The sequence below is a fragment of the Dendrobates tinctorius genome, unplaced genomic scaffold (assembly GCF_039654945.1).
Source record: "Dendrobates tinctorius isolate UK_male_01 unplaced genomic scaffold, ASM3965494v1 ptg000034l, whole genome shotgun sequence".
Lineage (NCBI taxonomy): Eukaryota > Metazoa > Chordata > Amphibia > Anura > Dendrobatidae > Dendrobates > Dendrobates tinctorius.
Genome location: NW_027361702.1, coordinates 23,810,193 through 23,831,592, shown reverse-complemented (window position 1 = coordinate 23,831,592; position 21,400 = coordinate 23,810,193). Strand labels below are relative to the sequence as shown.

The 21,400-nt window shown below is 44.8% G+C and overlaps 1 protein-coding gene across 3 annotated transcripts in view; it reads right to left on the bottom strand.

The window, feature by feature from the left end:
* Nucleotides 1-765: 765 nt before the first annotated feature.
* The window catches only part of RBM18 (RNA binding motif protein 18), a 43,772-nt gene continuing 23,137 nt past the window's right edge, over nt 766-21,400 (bottom strand). For all 3 annotated transcript variants that reach the window (XM_073573159.1, XM_073573158.1, XM_073573160.1), the window contains exons 2-6: nt 21,144-21,258; nt 20,889-21,015; nt 17,734-17,820; nt 17,125-17,210; nt 766-3,504 (exon numbers count right to left, since the gene is read on the bottom strand). In XM_073573159.1, the coding sequence (XP_073429260.1) occupies nt 3,345-3,504; nt 17,125-17,210; nt 17,734-17,820; nt 20,889-21,015; nt 21,144-21,256 (573 nt within the window). In that variant the 5' untranslated portion in view covers nt 21,257-21,258 and the 3' untranslated portion in view covers nt 766-3,344. The remainder of the gene's footprint in view (nt 3,505-17,124; nt 17,211-17,733; nt 17,821-20,888; nt 21,016-21,143; nt 21,259-21,400) is intronic.

The following is a 21,400-nucleotide window of genomic DNA, read 5'->3' as shown; positions in this document are numbered from 1 at the left end:
GTACCTGTGATAGGCTATGGGACAATTCACCTGACCTAATTTCATGGACCAACCGGCCTGCAAAAAAAAAAATCGCTTTGTCAATCTGAAGGTTGGGTCAAAATCAATAATTAAAGTCTACAGGTCCGTGAAAAAATTGGACCGCACTCGGATGACTGATTTTTATGGACTGTCACATAGGAGAAGGCACAGAAACATTTTTTCCTCCGAAACTAATGACACTTAGACCTCAAAGCAATCGCTCCATGAAAAAAAAAAAGGAGGTCTGAATGAAGCCTAAGGCTGCCTAGAAAGATGTTGAGACTTCTCTCTGTGCTCAGACCCTCTGAAGCGTCCAAGTCTTTTTATTATTTGGGGAAAGGTGCCAGCTCTTCTGACATGATTGTTTCCGAAAACCCTTGCATTCCCCATACAATAACCAATCTGCACTGTGCCGTTCCTCTGTTATTCCTGCTGGAAATAAATGAATAAATTGACAACACTCTGAAAACGTTTATTCAGTCATACGACTATGCCACGAGTATGACCATGCCAAGAGTACGACCATGCCCATTGATCAGAGGAATAATAGCAGCGAGTTGTCAGTTTATTCACACATTTCCAGGAAGAGACGACACAACATAATTCAAAGAAAAATTCTACAGCGTTATTTTATAGGAATATTTAGGGCGAATGCTGAGTCTTACTGAATGGTAATTTCCCGCACATCACACGATTGTCCCCTAAATATTGGACAGTGTGCGCACCCAATAATCCAGGAAAATCTCACCTTTATAGATTTTTATTTAACATAGTGCAAACATTACAATCTACAAAGCTTGACACATGTAGCATCCTAACATCACACGAAAAAATGGGCGGATTGGTAAAAAAGAATAAATTATAGTGTACAGAATGGAGTTTATGTTCTGCAGTGCAAGAAAACGCATTGTATGGAAATGTGCGGTGGTCGGAAAACACCGCAAACTGTATACAGAAATACAGACAGCCACAGCGCGGGCCCTGCCCAAACTACCGACTGGAGGCAGCATGACAATTGTAGCACTTAGTATTTAATTGGGGGATCCAGAAGAATAATTTAAAGAGGGACACTGGGCAAATGTGATCCACTGTGTAGTGAGAGGTGGGGCAGTGTATCCCACTGGGGTCCTTCTGACCATTCTCCAGATACAACTGGATCTAATAGTAGATGCTCATTAGTTCTCCGGGACTGCAAGTCACCCGAAAAGGGTTCAATGGGTGGGATGAAATAATAAAGACCAAGCACACATTCCTAATGCCCACTACTGTTCCAGCCTGCTCTTCGTCTGTCACTGTTTACTTGGCACTAGACATGATATGCTGTCTACATGACTACTGAATCCAATCACAGGCATCAGTGGCCAAGTATGCTGTGATCAGTGATTGCTTTAACCAGAGAAATCTTTTATTATTTTATCCACTTTCCAACCCTTGAGCAAATTTTACCCCAACCCAGATAACCCATTTATAAAGGGTTATTCCCATCTTTAGAAATTATCACCCTGCTGGTAACGTCTAGCTTATTGATCGGTGGGGTTCTAAACTCCGGGACCTTTTATCCAAAGAACAGAGCCCCGTCTGAATGCCCTCCACCGCTCCATTCATTGTCTATATGCCTGCATGAGGCAGCGGAGAGTACAGGGCGATACTTTTTCCGGCAGTCTCGCAGAGCCCGGTTCTTGGGATCAGCGGAGGCCACCGGTTGTTAAATTCCCACCGATCAGCAAATTTAATGATAACTTCTACAAATGGGAAAAACATGTCAATAGTATATTCACGTTAGTAGAGATGGGAGAATTATTTTCAGTGGATTGAATTCTACTTGAATTTTACAAATCCCTGTATTTTCCGGAACACAAATTTTTTGCAATGTGCTCCTTGCAAATTCGGCAAAATTGCGGCCAGCTAAACTATACAGGGCAGGCAAAAGGTTAAATATGAAACCAAAATAAAATAATACTCCCTTTACCAGCTGGCTCCCCTCCGTATGGTCATTGGTGCATTTTCTTACCACCATAGCGTACTGCATATCTTCACACTAGGCTGGGACTTCCAGCTACGACTAGTTAGTCCTGGTCTAAAGTGTACAGCAACGTCACCACGACCTTACAACAGAGAAGACTCTAGGCAAGGACTTCCAGGGCCGACTAGGCTTGGGCGGTCTCGGCTCATGCTCGATGCAAGGTAGCAGCAACGTCGAGCTGATATTGCACACTCTCGACAGGGTCATACCGCGCCTAATCTTGGCTGCTCATTCCGCGTCTAGTCCCAGTTGGCCATCCCTCGCCTACTCCTGGCTGGCCATCTCGTGCCTACTCCCAGCTGGCCATCCCGCGCCTAGTCCCGGGGCTGGCCATCCCACGCCTAGTCCCGAGGCTGGCCATCCCGCGCCTAGTCCCGGGGCTGGCCATCCCACGCCTAGTCCCAGCTCGTAGTCCCTACCTAGCATGAAGGTGCTGCTCACGGCGGTGGTAAGAAGATGCACAGAGTACCGTACAGGGGACAGTAAGCGGCGGAGGTGAGTATTCATCATTTCTCCTACATATATTATGCCCTGGGTTCTCTCCAGGCCCCAGAGAATAATATGTGACATTCAATTTCCTCGAGAACAAATTATCTGCAAATCAGATTTCCTGGTAAAATCAGCGCGATTTGTAGAATTTGACTCTGATGGGCTCACCTCTAGCCAGGACCTGTGTGCAATGATTAGAAACAATACTTGTTCCTTTTGTGGTAATCTGGATGTGCCATTAAACGTCTCCTCACACCTTTGTGCATTTATGGCTTGTAGTCTTATTGCAGACACGGAAAAGTAAGAAAACACGAGAAACTTGAGAACGTCTCTCATAGTTTCCTGCGATTTGCAGGATTGTCCACTGATAAAGGGCTCTGTTCACACCAGCATCGCAGCTGTTGTTCATACCGGTGATGTGACAGATCGGACCGTCAAGAAATCCCACTGACTCATAATTCAGTCCATCAGGTGTCGGCTATTTCAACAAGAAAGCTGCATTTTTGCTATCAAAAAGATCTGGACCTGATGATGAAAAGAGGAAAATGTAGACACCAAAACACATCAGGTACTGTATAATAAGAGCACGCACAACACAAGATCATACATAGAAGAGAGGGGCGTATGGGAGGCCGGGACACCACCAGCCCAACGCTGCTCTCCGCCACAGAAAATTCAAGTCTGCAAGGAAAAGGTTTCATGAGGTCTGTGTTATTGTGATGGACATGATTATGGGGGTCTGTACACTGTGAGGGTGGGTGTGCTCAGAGTCTGCGGAGCTCCCTGGTGGGAATCTGGAGAAAAGCTGATGTCATCTCTTAGTTTTCCATGACGTTCTGGAATATGGGGTGCTCCTTTTCTTCTCCGAGGCTTTAAAATAAGAATAAGATGGCTGCCCGGGGAGCTCGTGGTCGGGATTTTCTGCCATCATCTTCAGTTTGGCTTCAATTGCTTTAATCTTAGCGCTGACACTGTACAGAGTAAAGGAATACAACTTATATATGGAAGACAATAACGTGACTTTTAGTTATAGCTCACCTAAGGACGATTTATAGTCTGCAACCATGAAGACATATAGCTCTGCATAGAAGCTGTTTACACAAAACACATTTTGCAGGTTTTGTTTTTTTTAAACCCCTGTATATACATATGTTACAGTGCGGGTGTGTGGAGCGGCGTCAGGACCCGTGTTACACAGCCAGCGCTGGCCTCTAACAGAAGAGAGACACTGCCACGACTGCTGCTGTTTAACCCCTTAAATTCCACTAGCAATCTCATTTAACTGGTGCCCAATGCCCCTCCATAACATGCTTGCGGGCAGACGGTTGGGCTGCTGAAGGCCCACATTGCAGATATTTGTGCTCCTATGAAGCCCAGACTGTGACTAGATTTCATAAGAGAATGCGGATCAGGTTCATTACTACATCCTACAATACCCAAGTACAAGCGATCAATCAATCTCAAGGTAAGATCTCCTGATGCCAAAAAAAATTTTTTTTTCAAAATATTAAAAACAAAATGTAAGACTCTTCTTCACTTTTCCAATACAAAAAGCAATCAATCAAAAAAAAAAAAAAAAAAAAAAAAAAAATGTACTGACATATATAATACACACACACACACACACACACACACACACACACACACACACACACACACACACACACACACACACACACACACACACAGCTCTGGCAAAAATTAAGTGACCACTGCGAAATTTTCAGTTTGTCTGACATTTCTCTTTATAGGTATAATTTTGAGTAAAATGTACATTGCTCTTTTATTCTATAAACTACTGACAATATGTCTTCGAATTTCCAAGCAATAAATTTTGTATTTATTATCAGAAAATGAGAAATGGCCAAAATATAAAAAAAAAATGCAGTGCTTGCAGACCGCAAATAATGCTAAGAAAACAAGTTCATAATCATTTAGAAACAACAATACTAATGTTTTAACTCGGGAAGAGTTCAGAAATCAATATCTTGAGGAATAACCATGATTTTTAATCGCAGCTTTCATTCGTCTTGGCATGTTAGCCACCAGTCTTTCACACTGCTTTTTGGAGACCTTATGCGCAACTCCTGGTGAAGTGCACGGCAAGAACAGTTCGTAACAGGCTCCTAGAGACAAGGCTCAAGCCATGTAAAGCTAGAAAAAAGCCTTTCATCAATGAGAAGCAAAGGAGAGCCAGGCTGAAGTTTGCCAAAGACCATAAGGATTGGACCAGAGAGGACTGGAGTAAGGTAATCTTCTCTGATGAATCTAATTTTCAGCTTTGCCCAACATCTGGTCGTCTAATGGTTAGACGGAGACCTGGAGAGGTGTACAAGCCACAGTGTCTTGCACCCACTGTGAAATTTGGTGGAGGATCGGTGATGATCTGGGGATGCTTCAGCAAGGCTGGAATTGGGCAGGTTAGTCTTTGTGAAGGATGTATGAATCAAGCCGCATACAAGGTTATCGTGGAAAAACAGTTGATTCCTTCTGCTCAGGCAATGTTTCCCAACTCTGAGGACTGGTTTTTCCAGCAGGACAATGCGCCATGCCACACAGCTAGGTTAATCAAAGTGTGGATGAAGGACCACCACATCAAATCTCTGTCATGGCCAGCCCAATCTCCAGACCTGAACCCCATTGAAATCATCTGAAATGCAATCAAGAGGAAGATGGATAGTCACAAGCCATCAAACAAAGAAGAACTGCTTAAATTTTTGTACCAGGAGTTCCCCCAAAAGCAGTGTGAAAGACTGGTGGAAAGCATGCCAAGAAGCATGAAATATTGATTTCTGAAGTCTTCCTGAGTTAAATAAATGATTATGAACTTGTTTTCTTAGCATTATTTGAGGTCTGCAAGCACTGCATTTTTTTGTTCTTTTGACTATTTCTCATTTTCTGAAAATAAATACAAAATTTAGTGCTTGGAAATTCGGAGACATGTTGTCAGTAGTGTATAGAATAAAAGAGCAATTTACATTTTACTCAAAAATATACCTATAAAGAGAAAAATCAGACAAACTGAAAATGTTGCAGTGGTCTCTTAATTTTTGCCAGAGCTGTATATGTATATATATATATATATATATATATATATATATATATATATATATATATATACATACACAGTCATATGTAAAAGTTTGGGCACCCCTATTAATGTTAACCTTTTTTCTTTATAACAATTTTGGTTTTTTCAACAGCTATTTCAGTTTCATATATCTAATAACTGATGGACTCAGTTATATTTCTGGATTCAAATGATGTTTATTGTACTAACAGAAAATGTGCAATCTGCATTTAAACAAAATTTGACCAGTGCAAAAGTATGGGCACCCTTATCATTTTCTTGATTTGAACACTCCCAACTATTTTTTACTGACTTCCTGAAGCACTAAATTGGTTTTGTAACCTCATTGAGCTTTGAACTTCATAGCCAGGTGTATCAAATCATATTTAAAGTGGCCACTTGCAAGTAGTTCTCCTATTTGATTCTCCTATGAAGAGTGGCATCATGGGCTCCTCAAAACAACTCTCAAATGATCTGAAAACAAAGATTATTCAACATAGCTTTTCAGGGGAAGGATACAAAAAGTTTTAACCTGTCAGTTTCCACTGTGAGGAACATAGTAAGGAAATGGAAGAACACAGGTACAGTTCTTGTTAAGCCCAGAAGTGGCAGGCCAAGAAAAATATCAGAAAGGCAGAGAAGAAGAATGGTGAGAACAGTCAAGGACAATCCACAGACCATCTCCAAAGACCTGCAGCATCATCTTGCTGCAGATGGTGTCACTGTGCATCGGTCAACAATACAGCGCATGCATAACGCCTTTTTGTATGACCAAACAACTCAATCTTTGTTTCATCAGTCCACAGGACCTTCTTCCAAAATGTAACTGGCTTGTCCAAATGTGCTTTTGCATACCTCAGGCGACTCTGTTTGTGGCGTGCTTGCAGAAACGGCTTCTTTCGCATCACTCTCCCATACAGCTTCTCCTTGTGCAAAGTGCGCTGTATTGTTGACCGATGCACAGTGACACCATCTGCAGCAAGATGATGCTGCAGGTCTTTGGAGGTGGTCTGTGGATTGTCCTTGACTGTTCCCACCATTCTTCTTCTCTGTCTTTCTGATATTTTTCTTGGCCTGCCACTTCTGGGCTTAACAAGAACTGTACCTGTGTTCTTCCATTTCCTTACTATGTTCCTCACAGTGGAAACTGACAGGTTAAATCTCTGAGACAACTTTTTGTATCCTTCCCCTGAAAAGCTATGTTGTTTTCAGATCATTTGAGAGTTGTTTTGAGGAGCCCATGATCCCACTCTTCATAGGAGAATCAAATAGGAGAACTACTTGCAAGTGGCCACCTTAAATACCTTTTCTCATGATTTGATACACCTGGCTATGAAGTTCAAAGCTCAATGAGGTTACAAAACCAATTTAGTGCTTCAGGAAGTCAGTAAAAAGTAGTTAGGAGTGTTCAAATCAAGAAAATGATAAGGGTGCCCATACTTTTGCACCGGTCAAATTTTGTTTAAATGCAGATTGCACATTTTCTGTTAGTACAATAAACCTCATTTGAATCCAGAAATATAACTGAGTCCATCAGTTATTAGATATATGAAACTGAAATAGCTGTTGCAAAAACCAAAATTGTTATAAAGAAAAAAGGTTAACATTAATAGGGGTGCCCAAACTTTTACATATGACTGTATATATATATATATATACAGTCATATGTAAATGTTTGGGCACCCCTATTAATGTTAACCTTTTTTCTTTATAACAATTTTGGTTTTTGCAACATGTATTTCAGTTTCATATATCTAATAACTGATGGACTCAGTTATATTTCTGGATTCAAATGAGGTTTATTGTACTAACAGAAAATGTGCAATCTGCATTTAAACAAAATTTGACCGGTGCAAAAGTATGGGCACCCTTATCATTTTCTTGATTTGAACACTCCTAACTACTTTTTACTGACTTCCTGAAGCACTAAATTGGTTTTGTAACCTCATTGAGCTTTGAACTTCATAGCCAGGTGTATCAAATCATGAGAAAAGGTATTTAAAGTGGCCACTTGCAAGTAGTTCTCCTATTTGATTCTCCTATGAAGAGTGGCATCATAGGCTCCTCAAAACAACTCTCAAATGATCTGAAAACAAAGATTATTCAACATAGCTTTTCAGGGGAAGGATACAAAAAGTTGTCTCAGACATTTAACCTGTCAGTTTCCACTGTGAGGAACATAGTAAGGAAATGGAAGGACACAGGTACAGTTCTTGTTAAGCCCAGAAGTGGCAGGCAAAGAAAAATATCAGAAAGGCAGAGAAGAAGAATGGTGAGAACAGTCAAGGACAATCCACAGACCACCTCCAAAGACCTGCAGCATCATCTTGCTGCAGATGGTGTCACTGTGCATCGGTCAACAATACAGCGCACTTTGCACAAGGAGAAGCTGTATGGGAGAGTGATGCGAAAGAAGCCGTTTCTGCAAGCACGCCACAAACAGAGTCGCCTGAGGTATGCAAAAGCACATTAGGACAAGCCAGTTACATTTTGGAAGAAGGTCCTGTGGACTGATGAAACAAAGATTGAGTTGTTTGGTCATACAAAAAGGCGTTATGCATGCGCTGTATTGTTGACCGATGCACAGTGACACCATCTGCAGCAAGATGATGCTGCAGGTCTTTGGAGGTGGTCTGTGGATTGTCCTTGACTGTTCTCACCATTCTTCTTCTCTGCCTTTCTGATATTTTTCTTGGCCTGCCACTTCTGGGCTTAACAAGAACTGTACCTGTGTTCTTCCATTTCCTTACTATGTTCCTCACAGTGGAAACTGACAGGTTAAATCTCTGAGACAACTTTTTGTATCCTTCCCCTGAAAAGCTATGTTGAATAATCTTTGTTTTCAGATCATTTGAGAGTTGTTTTGAGGAGCCCATGATGCCACTCTTCATAGGAGAATCAAATAGGAGAACTACTTGCAAGTGGCCACTTTAAATACCTTTTCTCATGATTTGATACCTGGCTATGAAGTTCAAAGCTCAATGAGGTTACAAAACCAATTTAGTGCTTCAGGAAGTCAGTAAAAAGTAGTTAGGAGTGTTCAAATCAAGAAAATGATAAGGGTGCCTATACTTTTTCACCGGTCAAATTTTGTTTAAATGCAGATTGCATATTTTCTGTTAGTACAATAAACCTCATTTGAATCCAGAAATATAACTGAGTCCATCAGTTATTAGATATATGAAACTGAAATAGCTGTTGCAAAAACCAAAATTGTTATAAAGAAAAAAGATTAACATTAATAGGGGTGCCCAAACTTTTACATATGACTGTATATATACACACACACTCCTATTCCTCCTTGCACAAAGGTGAAGGTTGTTGCCCTCCTACCGCCCCCTCCACGTCTCCTGGTGTACTGGCCTGTCTCTTGGTAGCACCTTCAGCCTCTGGACACTACGCTGGCAGACACAGCAAACCTTCTTATCACAGCTTGCATTGATGTGCCATCCTGGATGAGCTGCACTACCTGAGCCACTTGTGTGGGTTGTAGAGTCTGTCTCATGCTACCACGAGTGTGAAAGCACAACCAACATTCAAAAGTGACCAAAACATCAGCCAGAAAGCATTGGTACTGAGATGTGGTCTGTGGTCCCCAACTGCAGAACCACTCCTTTATTGAGGGTGTCTTGATAATTGCCAATAATTTCCATCTGTTGTCTATATAATCATCTAATTCTGTCTGTCTGTAACGGAAATCCCGCGTCGCTGATTGGTCGCAGCCGGCCGGGCGCAACCAATCAGCGACTTCGAACGATGCACGCCCCCGCTGGGAGATCTGCGGCGCAGAGATATATTAGATATATATATTTATTAATATTTAACCCTATAATGAACGCTGTAAGAACAAAACCAAAAAATAACTGCAGGGGTTTTTTTTTTTACCATTTCTCTGCACTTAGAATGTTTTTCCATTTTCCAGGGCATTGTAAGTAAAATGAACAGAATCGGAGAAAACTATAACTCCGTGTGCAAGAAACAAGTCACATAATACAGAGAGGAGAGTACATTGGAGGAAAGAACGAAAGCGCAAAAATGAAAACATGAAGCAAAAGTAGCTGCCCCTTTACAGCAGCGTATATCGAAGCCTGTAAATAGAAGCAGAGCCCGGCGATATTGGCTCGTTCTCCCTGATTGCTCCTTGTCTGACCCCTGTATTCTAGACCTACACTTCACTGCCGCTCCCCAGAGGACATTGGCTTCCTGTTAAAGCGACAGCGCTCAAATCAGCGCTCAATCAATCAGTTTAACCTCTCATGGCCCGGCCCGCAGCCTCGGGCTAGTAGACTACATTTGCCCTTCCATTTCCTGACTACTTTAGAAACACACAGGTTGTTTGATCAGCGCCTTCCCCATGTGCCTGACAGGATCCGCACAAAGACTCAAGCACTTGTTTGTTTAAGGACCCCCGCTAATTGAAAAGGCCCCCTATACTGGTGTGTGCTCCAGTGTCTGCACTGGTATTGGGAACTCATATGCCAATGCCATTCTATCCGCCATCATTTATCTATGAGCAGATAAGTTCGAGGGGGTTGTCCAATCTAGAAATCCCAATGTTCTCAGTTAATAGTGCAGGTCCGCTGTTTAAGACCCTCATCTCTTGCCCACTCCATCGGCCAGGTCAGTAATCTGTGACCGCTGGATGGGAGGCTGCTAATCTCCTCACCTCCCGGCGTTCACAGCTCAGCCTTGCAGCATGGGTACTGTGGGGCACCAGGTTGCTTGCCCTGCTGGTGCGCTATCACTGCAGTGGTGATTAACACATGGCAGCGAACCTTTAAAGGTTACAGACTCACTGTGAGGTCCACCATGACGTGGCAGTGGGCTTCATACAGTCTGATCAGACTTATTTCTTTGCCTCAAAGCGTTTCTCCCAAGGTGCACGTCAGGAGGGCAACTCCTGCTAAAGCCGAGTGAAACACTAAGTTTACGTCAGATTCCAGTTACAAGATCATGGAGAAAGAGCCCTGATGGAGGACTCTGTCAACTGCACAGTGGACTCTGACAACTGTGTATAGTAAATAATGTCAACCGAGGTATGGTAGCTCCAGGGCCCTGATCATGGACTCTGACAACTGTGTATATTAAATAATGTGCACCAAGGTATGGTAGAACCAGAGCCCTGATGGAGGACTCTGACAACTGCATGTTGGACTCTGACAACTGTATACAGTAAATAATGTGCACTGATGTATAGTAACTCCAGAGCCCTGATGGTGGACTATGACAACTGCACGGTGGACTCTGACAACTGTGTATAGTAAATAATGTGCACCAAGGTATAGTCGCTCCGGAGCCCTGATGGTGGACTCTGACCACTGTGTATAGTAAAAAATGTGAACTGAGGTATGGTAGTGCCGGAGTCCTGATGGCGGAATCTGACAACTGTGTATAGTAAATAATGTGCACCGAGGTATAGTAGCTCCGGAGCACTGATGGCGGACTCTGCCAACTTCACGGTGGACTCTGACAACTGTATATAGTAAATAATGTTGTCATACCCGTCATGCTGCTTGCGCTGCATGATCCCCATTGTCATGCCTGTCATGCCTCATTGTCCCCTGGTCCGGGTCCCTGCGGGCGCCCCGCGGGTCTCGCAGTGTGCACACGCACCTCATGACTGTTATGCTACAAGATCCCTGGAGCAGTGTGCACACGCACCTCATGACTGTTATGCTGCAAGATCCCTGGAACAGTGTGCACACACACCTCGTGATTGTTGTGCTGCAAGATGCCTGGAGCAGTGTGCACGCGCACCGAACTATCATGCTCGCCATGTCTGGTATGCTGCATGACTCCTGGAGCTGTGTGCACGTGCACTGAACTATCATGACAATTATATCTTATGCTGCGGGATCCCAGGAAGCAGTGTGCACACGCATCTCGTGACTGTTGTGCTGCAAGATGCATGGAGCAGTGTGCACGCGCGCCTCATCTCATGGCTGCCTGCTACTGCCAGTGTTCATGTGTGTTTTACACGTCGTTGCTGTGTGACCAGCTGTTTCTGCTCTGATTCTGCAATCCTCTGTATTCCTGGAGCCCCTGATCATGTGACCTTTCCTATGTTCCAGCACTGTCTGATTCTGCAATCCTCTGTATTCCTGGAGCCCCTGATCATGTGACCTTCTCTATGGTCCAGCCCAGTCTGATCTAGCAACGCTCTCTATGACCCAGGAGGACTTGAACCGGGAGTCCTTCCCTGGTCCTGACCCGGAAGTCCAGGTGCTATATCAGACCGCCCCTTCCTATGGTCAGGGCCTGAGTATCGTGTTGCTTCCCTGCATGGCTGCTTGGTCTGCTCGGTTGCTCCCTGTATTCTGTGCCCCTGCACTCTGCCCTGTCGTGCGTTTCTGAACACGCTCTGTGCTTGTACTCTGTCTCTTGTCTCGTGCCATGTCTTATGTTGTCTCTCATGCTATGTTTGTCCTTGTTATCCTTAGACTTGTAGTACTTCCTCTGTTCTCTGCCTTTGCCTGTTTCGCTATGTCTTGTCTAAACTCTTTTTTGCCTTGGTGTTCGTCCTATGTTCCGTGTCTAGTCTCAAGGCTCTGCCTTGACCCGGCTCTGGGCTTCGGCCTACGCTCCGCTGCTAGACTCTGTCCTATGGTACTCTCTAGCACACTCCCTGACTAGTCTCAAGGCTCTGCCTTGACCCGGCTCTGGGCTTCGGCCTACGCTCCGCTGCTAGACTCTGTCCTATGGTGCTCTCTAGCACACTCCCTGACTAGTCTCAAGGCTCTGCCTTGACCCGGCTCTGGGCTTTGGCCTACGCTCCGCTGCTAGACTCTGTCCTATGTTGCTCTCTAGCACACTCCCTGACTAGTCTCAAGGCTCTGCCTTGATCCGGCTCTGGGCTTCCGCCTACGCTCCGCTGCTAGTTCTATGTCTCTGTACCTGGCTCTGGGCTCTAGTATACGTTCCGCTTTCCTTCTCTTGTACCCGGCTCTGTGCTACTGCCTACGTTCCGCTCTCTGTCCTGAACTCTTCCCCTGGCGTTCCCTCTGCACGCGCAGGACCTTGCCTTGAACTCTGCCCCTAGCGTGCCCTCTGCACGCGCAGGACCTTGCCTTGAACTCTGTGTCTAGTCTCCGTTTTTCGTGCGCTCTTGCACCTCTCGTACTAGGCTTTGACGTGCCGTCTCGCATGGGTCTCTGTCCTGTACCTTTGCCTAGCCCTGCCTTGTGGCTGCGTGCCCTCTTGCACGCACCTGGTCGTCCCGTGCCCGCCTGTTTGTGCCTCAGCCGTGCCGCTCTAGTCGTGCCCGCCTGTCTGTGCCTCAGCCGTGCTCGCCGTCCAGTGCTACTGTGGTTTCCGCCTGTCTGTGCCTCAGCCGTTCCGCCTTTAGTCGTGCCCGCCTGCCTGTGCCTCCAGCCGGTCCCGCCTGCCGATGCTCCAGTCATGTTTTCCGTGCTCCCTTGCACTCACGCTGTTTCTCGCACTGTGCGTTTTTGTGCTACTCTTGCACAAGTCTTTTGCTTTCCTTGCTCTGTCCTGAACATTGTCTCTCTGTCGTGTTCTGAGTTCCATGACCTGTCTTGAATCTTTGTCTTGCTTGTACCTTGCTCTGTGCTCTGCTCTTTGTCTTGAACCCTGACCCTGGCATGCCCCTCTGCACGCGCAGGACATCTGTCCTGAACTTCAAAGCCCAACGTGTTCTCTAGCACGTGTGGGACCTGCCACTAACCATGTACCCTGGCGTGCCTCCTAGCACGGCCAGGACCATTCTTTGTACCGTGCCCCTGGCGTGCCTCTAGCATGCGCAGGACCTTGAATCTTGAATCCTGGCAGCTTCCTTAACGCGTCCAGGACCTTGGACCTTAAACCCTGGCGTGTTCCCTAGCACGCACCCTGCCTTGAACTTTGCCTTGGACCCTGGTGTGTTCCCTAACACGCACCATGTTTTGAACACTTTTGTGCCTCCTTGCCTGAAAACTGGTTTGCTTGCCGGATGCCCGGATCCTGCCGATCGCCATCAGAGTTCCGGAACCTAATGACCCTGTTGATCGTTGCCTGCTGTCCGGAGTCCGACATCATCGTGCCTTTGCCTGTACCCAGGCATGCCATCTAGCATGTACCATGCCATGGACCTTGGCGTGCCCTCGCACACACCTTGCTGTGTTTTCCCTGTGTTATCACATCTTGCACCTGATGTTACCCTGAAGTTTTCCTTAATGAAGATACCTTGAACTTATGTCTTGTTTACTGCACGTCCCTGGTCGTCAGACACTCACATTGTGTCTTCCTTGAGCCGGCCGTCTGGTCCCAGTAGTCGTGTGTTGTGAGTTCATTTTCTGGTCTACCTGTTGTGAGTTCTCCTTCCAGGCTCCCTCTGGTGGTAACAGGAGGTAGTGAGGCTGATTTAATCAGTGGAGATCTGTCACCTGATAAGGAGGATGACGATTGGACCTCAGGAATCTCAGACTGGATTTAAGACAGCCAACGCCCTATTCTGGTGCTGTTGATTCCTTCTGGCTTGTTAGGTCTTGGTTCTCAGCTCTGTTCCAGTCAGCTAAAGCTAAGTTTTTCTGCTAATGTTCACACTTGATTTTGTTGGTCTATTCAGTTTTTTGTGTGGTCAGCCAGCCCCGGCTGGGGCTGTGCTCAATTTCCACTCTTATTTATCTGTATTTGCCAATTTGCTTTTTGTCCCTTATTAGATTGGCCTCTTTTTGCTCTGTCTCAGAATATTTCAGAGTGCTGATATAGTGGGAGAAGTCTAGCGACTTCAGGGTTAATTTTGTTATCAGAAGTGTTGGACATTATTTTTGTAGGGTTTTTGGCAGATTGCAGACAGTGTCTTTCCTTTCCTATCCTTTCTAGTTAGTTTGGGCCCCATCGTTTGCTCAGCCTATTTTCCTGCCTGTGTTTGTGTTTTCATCTTGTTTCACCGTCAATACATGTGTGGGGGCTGTCTTTTCTTTGGGGTCTGCTCTGGGGCAGTTAGTTTTCCCCTTTTCTTGCTTTAGGCTTATTTAGTCCTCCGGCTGTGACGAAGCGTCTAGGTTCATCGTAGGAACGCTCCACCGCTGCTGCTAGTTGTGTGGTTAGATCTGCAATCTGCATAGTTACCAACCTCTCTGGTTTTCTGAGACTTAGCTGGTTTTGTTTTTTCGTCCTCGGTGACCCATTCACAACAGTCGTGGTGGCTTACCCCCTTGGTCTTGCCCCTGACACTCCCTGTATAGGGGGTGGTTTCTCACAAGGTCAGCTCGCCCTCGGTGGGTGGGTGCCACGACCCAGAGGATCCACTCTAAAGAAAAGTTGACTCAGCTGAAGCTGACTCGTCACAAATGTGCACCGAGGTATAGTAGCTCCGGAGCCCTGATGGCGGACTCTGCCAACTTCACTGTGGACTCTGACAACTGTATATAGTAAATAACGTGCACCGAGATGTGGTAGCGCCGGAGCCCTGATGGCGGCGGACTCTGACAACTGTATATAGTAAATAATGTGCACCGAGGTATAATAGCTGCGGAGCCCTGATGGCGGACTCTGCCAACTTCACGGTGTTCACTGACAACTGTATATAGTAAATAATGTGCACCGAGATGTGGTAGTGCCAGAGCCCTGATGGCGGTGGACTCTGACAACTGTATATAGTAAATAATCTGCACCGAGGTAGAATAGCTCCGGAGTACTGATGGTGGACTATGACAACTGCAAAGTGGACTCTGGCAACTATATATTGTAAATAATGTTGCAAGATTTTTCCACTATTTCTTTCATGATTTTTGTTAAGCTCAGAGTGCTGGAGACATAGCAGAAACACTCAGTCCTGTGATAATACTGACAGAGAAATGTGTTAAAGGGGTTTTCACTTGAACAAAAGTACATTTTAATCAATTAATATTGGAATAATAATCTACACAATTGGATGTGATAAATAAAATGTTTCCGTGCTGAGATAATCTTATAACTGTGCCCCTGCTGTGTGCTGTGTAATGGCCGTGTCTGACCATGCAGCAACATGGTGTGATCATACCACAGCTTCTGGGCAGGGTGAAAGGGGGGGGAGCAATAGAGTATACATATATTACAGCAGATTGTCAGCACAGGAACATTTTATTTATCACATCCAATTGTGGAAATTACTATTATTCCAAGATCTATTAATTAAAATCAACTTTTCTTCGTGGGGAAAACTCCTTTAACACAGTTCTATCATAGGTCTGAGTGTTTCTGCCATGTCTCCAGCACTCTGAACTTATCAAAAATCATGTCAGTGACATAGGAACTCCAGCAGCTGCTTAGCTTATATATCAAGGACCAGGCTGGTAGTGCAATAAGAGACTGCGCTGCTGTGATAGAATTCAAGATATCTTTATTGCCAACGCGTTTCCTGAGCCAGTCCCAGCTCACTTCATCAGGGCCCTGATGAAGTGAGCTGGGACTGGCTCAGGAAACGCGTTGGCAATAAAGATATCTTGAATTCTACCACAGCAGCGCAGTCTCTTATTGCACTACCAGCCTTCTCTTTGTACCAAGTCCTTGGACCTCGTGCAGACTGCTGCAGCTGTTTTATGCGATTATAGGTGTTGTGACTCTCACAACCCTATCAGGTGAGCCTAACACTTGCTGTGCACTCATCTACTTTCCATACAGACCTACGCATTGGAAGTGCCCTGTCTCCCCCTTTTCTTTTCATAGCTTATATATCACTGACTTGATTTATGACAATCTCACAGGACTGGAGACGCTTGCTCCTGTGATAAAACAAGCAGGGAAATGTATAAAAAACAACAAATCTGAACTGAGAAAAGTAAGTTAATGTGTATGCACAATGTAAGTGCATATTAACACATGACCATTAACCAGAGAAAACAAAAAGCAAAAAACACAAATATCCTGAACTAAAAAGTAAAAAATATACTGCAAATAATGCATAAAGGTAATAATAATAATAAGGGTATTTAGTAAACATAATTTTGATCAAAATAATGTACAAGCCATCCCGCCACGTCACGGCAACCCTTGTGGGACAGTCCCTACTCTAGTATTTAAAACCTTTTCACTTGCCAAGTGGCGTGAATGTGAATAAGGGTCGAGCGGCTGAACCACTAGTAACAGCTTAGGCCAGACTGGAAGCAGGGAAATGTGTTACCTCAAAAAGTAGAAGCTGTGAGCCCCTGCTGTGTCTTGTCTGTATACTCAATTACTGTAAGTGACATCCCAGCACAGGAACATTTTTTTTTAAAACGTCAATTTGTGGTACTTAGTATTCCGGGATCTTTTAGTTAAAGTGTACTTTGTTCATTGGACAACCCATTTAACAATGGCTGATTTAGTATTTTGTCAATTGACGCTCGTTAGAGGTAGAAATCTCCCTGGTGCTTCAGTTCATCACCATGTTTAAGATCTCGGCTTGTAGTCAGTATATTGAAACGTGGCGGCTGACATCCCATCCAAATGTAATATTACTTTCGGCTGGGTGATTTTTTTCTTTTACAAATACATCTGCTCTAGACTATCAGAGCCATAAATATTGAGGGATATGTTGCAGAAAAAAAACACAAAAATTCACCTTATAGTGGACTGAGTTGGTTCTGTGCTTGAAGACGGTTCCAAACTGATTGGTAAAACTTTTTCATTTTTATAATTATCGTATCTCTGGAAAAGATGGAAACAAATGGGTCAGACGTAACCAAGTTTGCTAAAATCACAATGATTGGTGTCAAAATGTCACTTTAAAGGGGTGTTCTCTATCACCTGTGCTTAGGAAAGGCGCCTAACGTGTGACAGGTGGGAGATTGACCCAGAATCCTCATCAGCTATTACAATCTGGGTCTGCGGTGCTCAAGGGAGTGCTGAAGCGAATATTCATCCTTACATGTCTGGCAGATGGGGGGTAAAGTCATTTGGGAGCAAATAGAAGATATAGCATGCAGACAATATACTAAGGGGTTCACGGGGGAACGTTTGTCCTTGTGGAGAGTGCCAAGTTGGCGTAAGGAGACTTATAGGCTATGCAATGCGCCTCTATGAAATATCTGACTATATGCTAAAAAATGGCTGACCAGGCAATATGGCGTCCCATTAGTTGTAAGTGATATGCAACCTTTGGGATCATATCTTATCAGGCCAACACTACGGTGATTACTAGATTAGTATCAGGTATAGTTAAAGATTTTACCTTAATTTGTGCATGTGCCCATCTCACAACCAATTTCTTTGACAGGGCCATTTTTCCATTGAGGCACTGAATCGCCTTTTCGGCTTCCTGTTAAAAAAAAAATAAAAGATTCTATTTTAGTCTGATTACAAGTGCGGTGGTATCAGATTTCTTCCCTAAGCACATAAGATTTACATCCCGGGAACAAATATCGCATGCTTTCTGCATTTCTGTCCACGTCTGTAATGACAGCTGGCGCTGTATGTCACTGTGCCAGCCTGATAAACTGGGACTGTCATGGAGGTCGCCAAACATAGCTATCCGGCCGGGGGACAGTGTAAAGACAAGACTTTATATTACCTGTATTTATCAAACTGCAGTAGATTTCACACCATAGGAAGGGCCGACATACTGCTTGGATGTGCCATAGCATTCTGAATAGTTGGGGCCAGATGCTGGTTCGACTGAGTCGCTTGGTTCTTGAGACATAGAGGTCGGACCCCCCCTTTGATCATAATGGTTTTGTAACCATAAAATAGGGAGACAAACACAGAGACCATTGACCTGAATGGCAACAGTGACATCAGGAATTAGAATCTATGAGAGAACGTCTCTCATTGTGGACACTCAAACAAAATAGGAAGCACACTGTAGCGCCATAGCATGCAAAGATGAAATGTGAAAAATGAATTGCATTACCGCATTAGAAATATGAAAAATTGAGAAAGCTTAGCGTATAAAAAGGCCAATTTATGTGTACCTGGAAGCCACGGTAAGGCGTTTCTTGTTTTCCAGGACCCTAACCTTGCCAATCCTCACTTATCATAAAGTCCTATTTTTTTTTAGTGTATACGAGTTGGTGACTCTAGGTTAAGCACCTGTTCACACTTAGTTTATGCTTGGATGTGACGGTCAGTTTTTTTAAATTAGTATTCATTAACCTTCTGACTGAGCACTTCACCTCTTAGCCGCAGGCGTTTTTAATCACAGCAGGGCCACCACCCCTCCACAGAGATATAGATTTCAGTCTAAGGAGAGGATTTACATAGGTTCCCAAACAGATGAAGACTTTAGTCTAAGTGAGGATTGGCAAGGTTAGGGTCCTGGAAAACGAGAAACGCCTTACCGGGGCTTCCAGGTACACATAAATTGGCCATTTTATGTGCTAAGCTTCTCAATTTTTCACATTTATAATGCAGTAATGCAATTAATTTTTCCTATTTCATGTTTGCATGTTATTGGGCTACAGAGTGCCTCCTATTTTGTTTGAGTGTATATGAGTTGGTGACTCTAGGTTAAGCACCTGTTCACACTTAGTTTATGCTTGGACGGGACAGTCAGTTTTTTTGAAATTTGTATTCATTGTGGACATTGACATGCTAATGTTAGGAGACTGAGGCTACTTTCACACTAGCGTCGGCCGACGGACGTCGCACTGCGTTGTCCCGACGTACCGTCGCACGTAGTGAAAGTTTTGCACAACAGGGGCAGCGGATGCAGTTTTTCAACGCATCCGCTGCCCCATTGTAATGTCCAGGGAGGAGGGGGCGGAGCTTCGGCCGCGCATGCTCGGTCGAAAATGGCGGACATGACGCACAAAAAAAGTTACATGTAATGTTTTTCTGTGCGTCGCGGCCGCCAAAACACGACGCATCCGTCGCACGACGGATGCGACGTGTGGCCATACGTCGCAATGCGATGCTAATGCAAGTCTATGGAGAAAAAACGCAACCTGCGGGCAACTTTGAAGGATGCGTTATTTCGCCAAAACGACGCATTGCGACGTACGTCGGCCGACGCTAGTGTGAAAGTAGCCTTATAGGCTATGCAATGCTACTCTTGGCAACTAAATAAGCAAATTGCCTCTTCGGACAGAAAGAAAAGGAAATTGGCATACCGTATATACTCGAGTATACGCCGACCCGAGTATAAGCCGAGGCCCCTAATTTGGCCACGGAAAACTGGATAAGTTTATTGACTTGAGTATAAACCGGGTATGCACTGTCCCCTCATCCCTGTCCTGCTCTGTGTGGCTCTCCCCCCTCCCAGCATGCATGGCTCGGCTCCCCGTCTCATCCTTCTAAGTATGGCTCAGCTCCCTGTCCTCTCCCATCCTCCTCCCTGTTCCTCAGTGCTCCCCCCTGTCCTGCTCTGTCCTCCTCAGTGCTCCCCCTGTCCTGCTCCGTGCTCCACTGTGCTCCCCAATCCTGCTCTGTGCTCCCCCCCCATCCTGCTCCGTGCTCCCCCATCCTACTCACCCTGCCGTGCCATCGCTGCATGTCCCCTGCATCCTCTGTTGTCCCAGGGCTGGCAGCTTCTTCCTGCATTGAGTGGTCACATGGTACCGCTCATTAAGGTCATAAATATGGATGCCACGCCAATGGGAGTGGAGTCACGTCCATACTAATGACCTTAATGAGCGGTATCATGTGACCGCTCAATGCAGGAAGAAGCTGCCAGCCCTGGGACAACGGCGGATGCAGGGGACGTTCAGCGATTGCACACAAGGGTGAGTATGATTCGTGTATAAACCGAGGAGGCATTTTCAGCACAAAAAAATGTGCTGAAAATCTCGGCTTATACACGAGTATATACGGTATTTAATTTCCCAAAAGAGCATTGCATGCCCAAAAAGTCTCCCTTCACTTGCATATCACTCTCCACAATGAGAGACATTATCCCTTTGACTCCAGTCAAGAGGGTTCTCATCCAGCCAACCAGTCACCGCTATCTACACAGCAAGAGCAGCTGTAATCACTCCCCCACACCGTCTGTTCTGCAGCGTACGTGTGCAGAGCAGGCTGTCAATCAAACTGCCAGGGAGTAATTACAGCCTTGCTCATAGGACAGTGAGCGTTGACAGTGGCCGTCCCTTCTGCTGCCCCACTAACAAAAAGCGACCGGCTACAGAGAGAACAAAAGTTCATTTTCTCTCTATAGGAGCTGCTGCAGTAAGGCAGACCGACATGATTTGCAATGTCACTTACAAGAAGATTAACCCCACATCTGAAGGCAAATAAGGTTTCTAGATGTAACATGATCCCTACAATGAAAATGGGGCAATATAAAAAATCTCATGCATTTGCATTACCCCATGTGCATCTGAACAGCTGATCTCACGTTTTCAGGAGTCACTGTATTCTTCAATGTGTGAGGAAACTTTATGAGACACTTACCAGTTTGGTCTCAAAATTCACAAAACAGTATCCCCGGGGTTGTCCTTCCAATGGCCCCGACTTGTGAAACAGGAAATCAAATTGCTTCACTTTGCCAAACTTCTGTAATAGCTTTAATAGATGGTACCTGAATTAAAGGAACAAAAAAGATCTGCATGAACCCAATCTAATAAAACTAAGGGGGAAAAAAAAGCAAAAACTGCAGAAAAAAAAAATCCCAAAGTTGCACTAGTTTACTTATGATTGAAAACTCACTCGGTGATTTTAGGGTCCAGGTTCCCGATCCAGAGCCGATGTCCATCCTGTAGGGCGCCCTCAGACAGGATCGATGCGTTCTCCAGAGGCAGGGATTTTAATTCTTCCTCCATCACTGGAAGCAGAGGTGTATCATGGTCATTCACGCTGTTACTTTCCAATCTTACAGCCAAGAACTGCTCTCAACATTAGTTTTCCCCCTTCCCATAAACTTGGAAAAACTTTGATCACAATTGTCCCTTTCATTCATTCGTGAG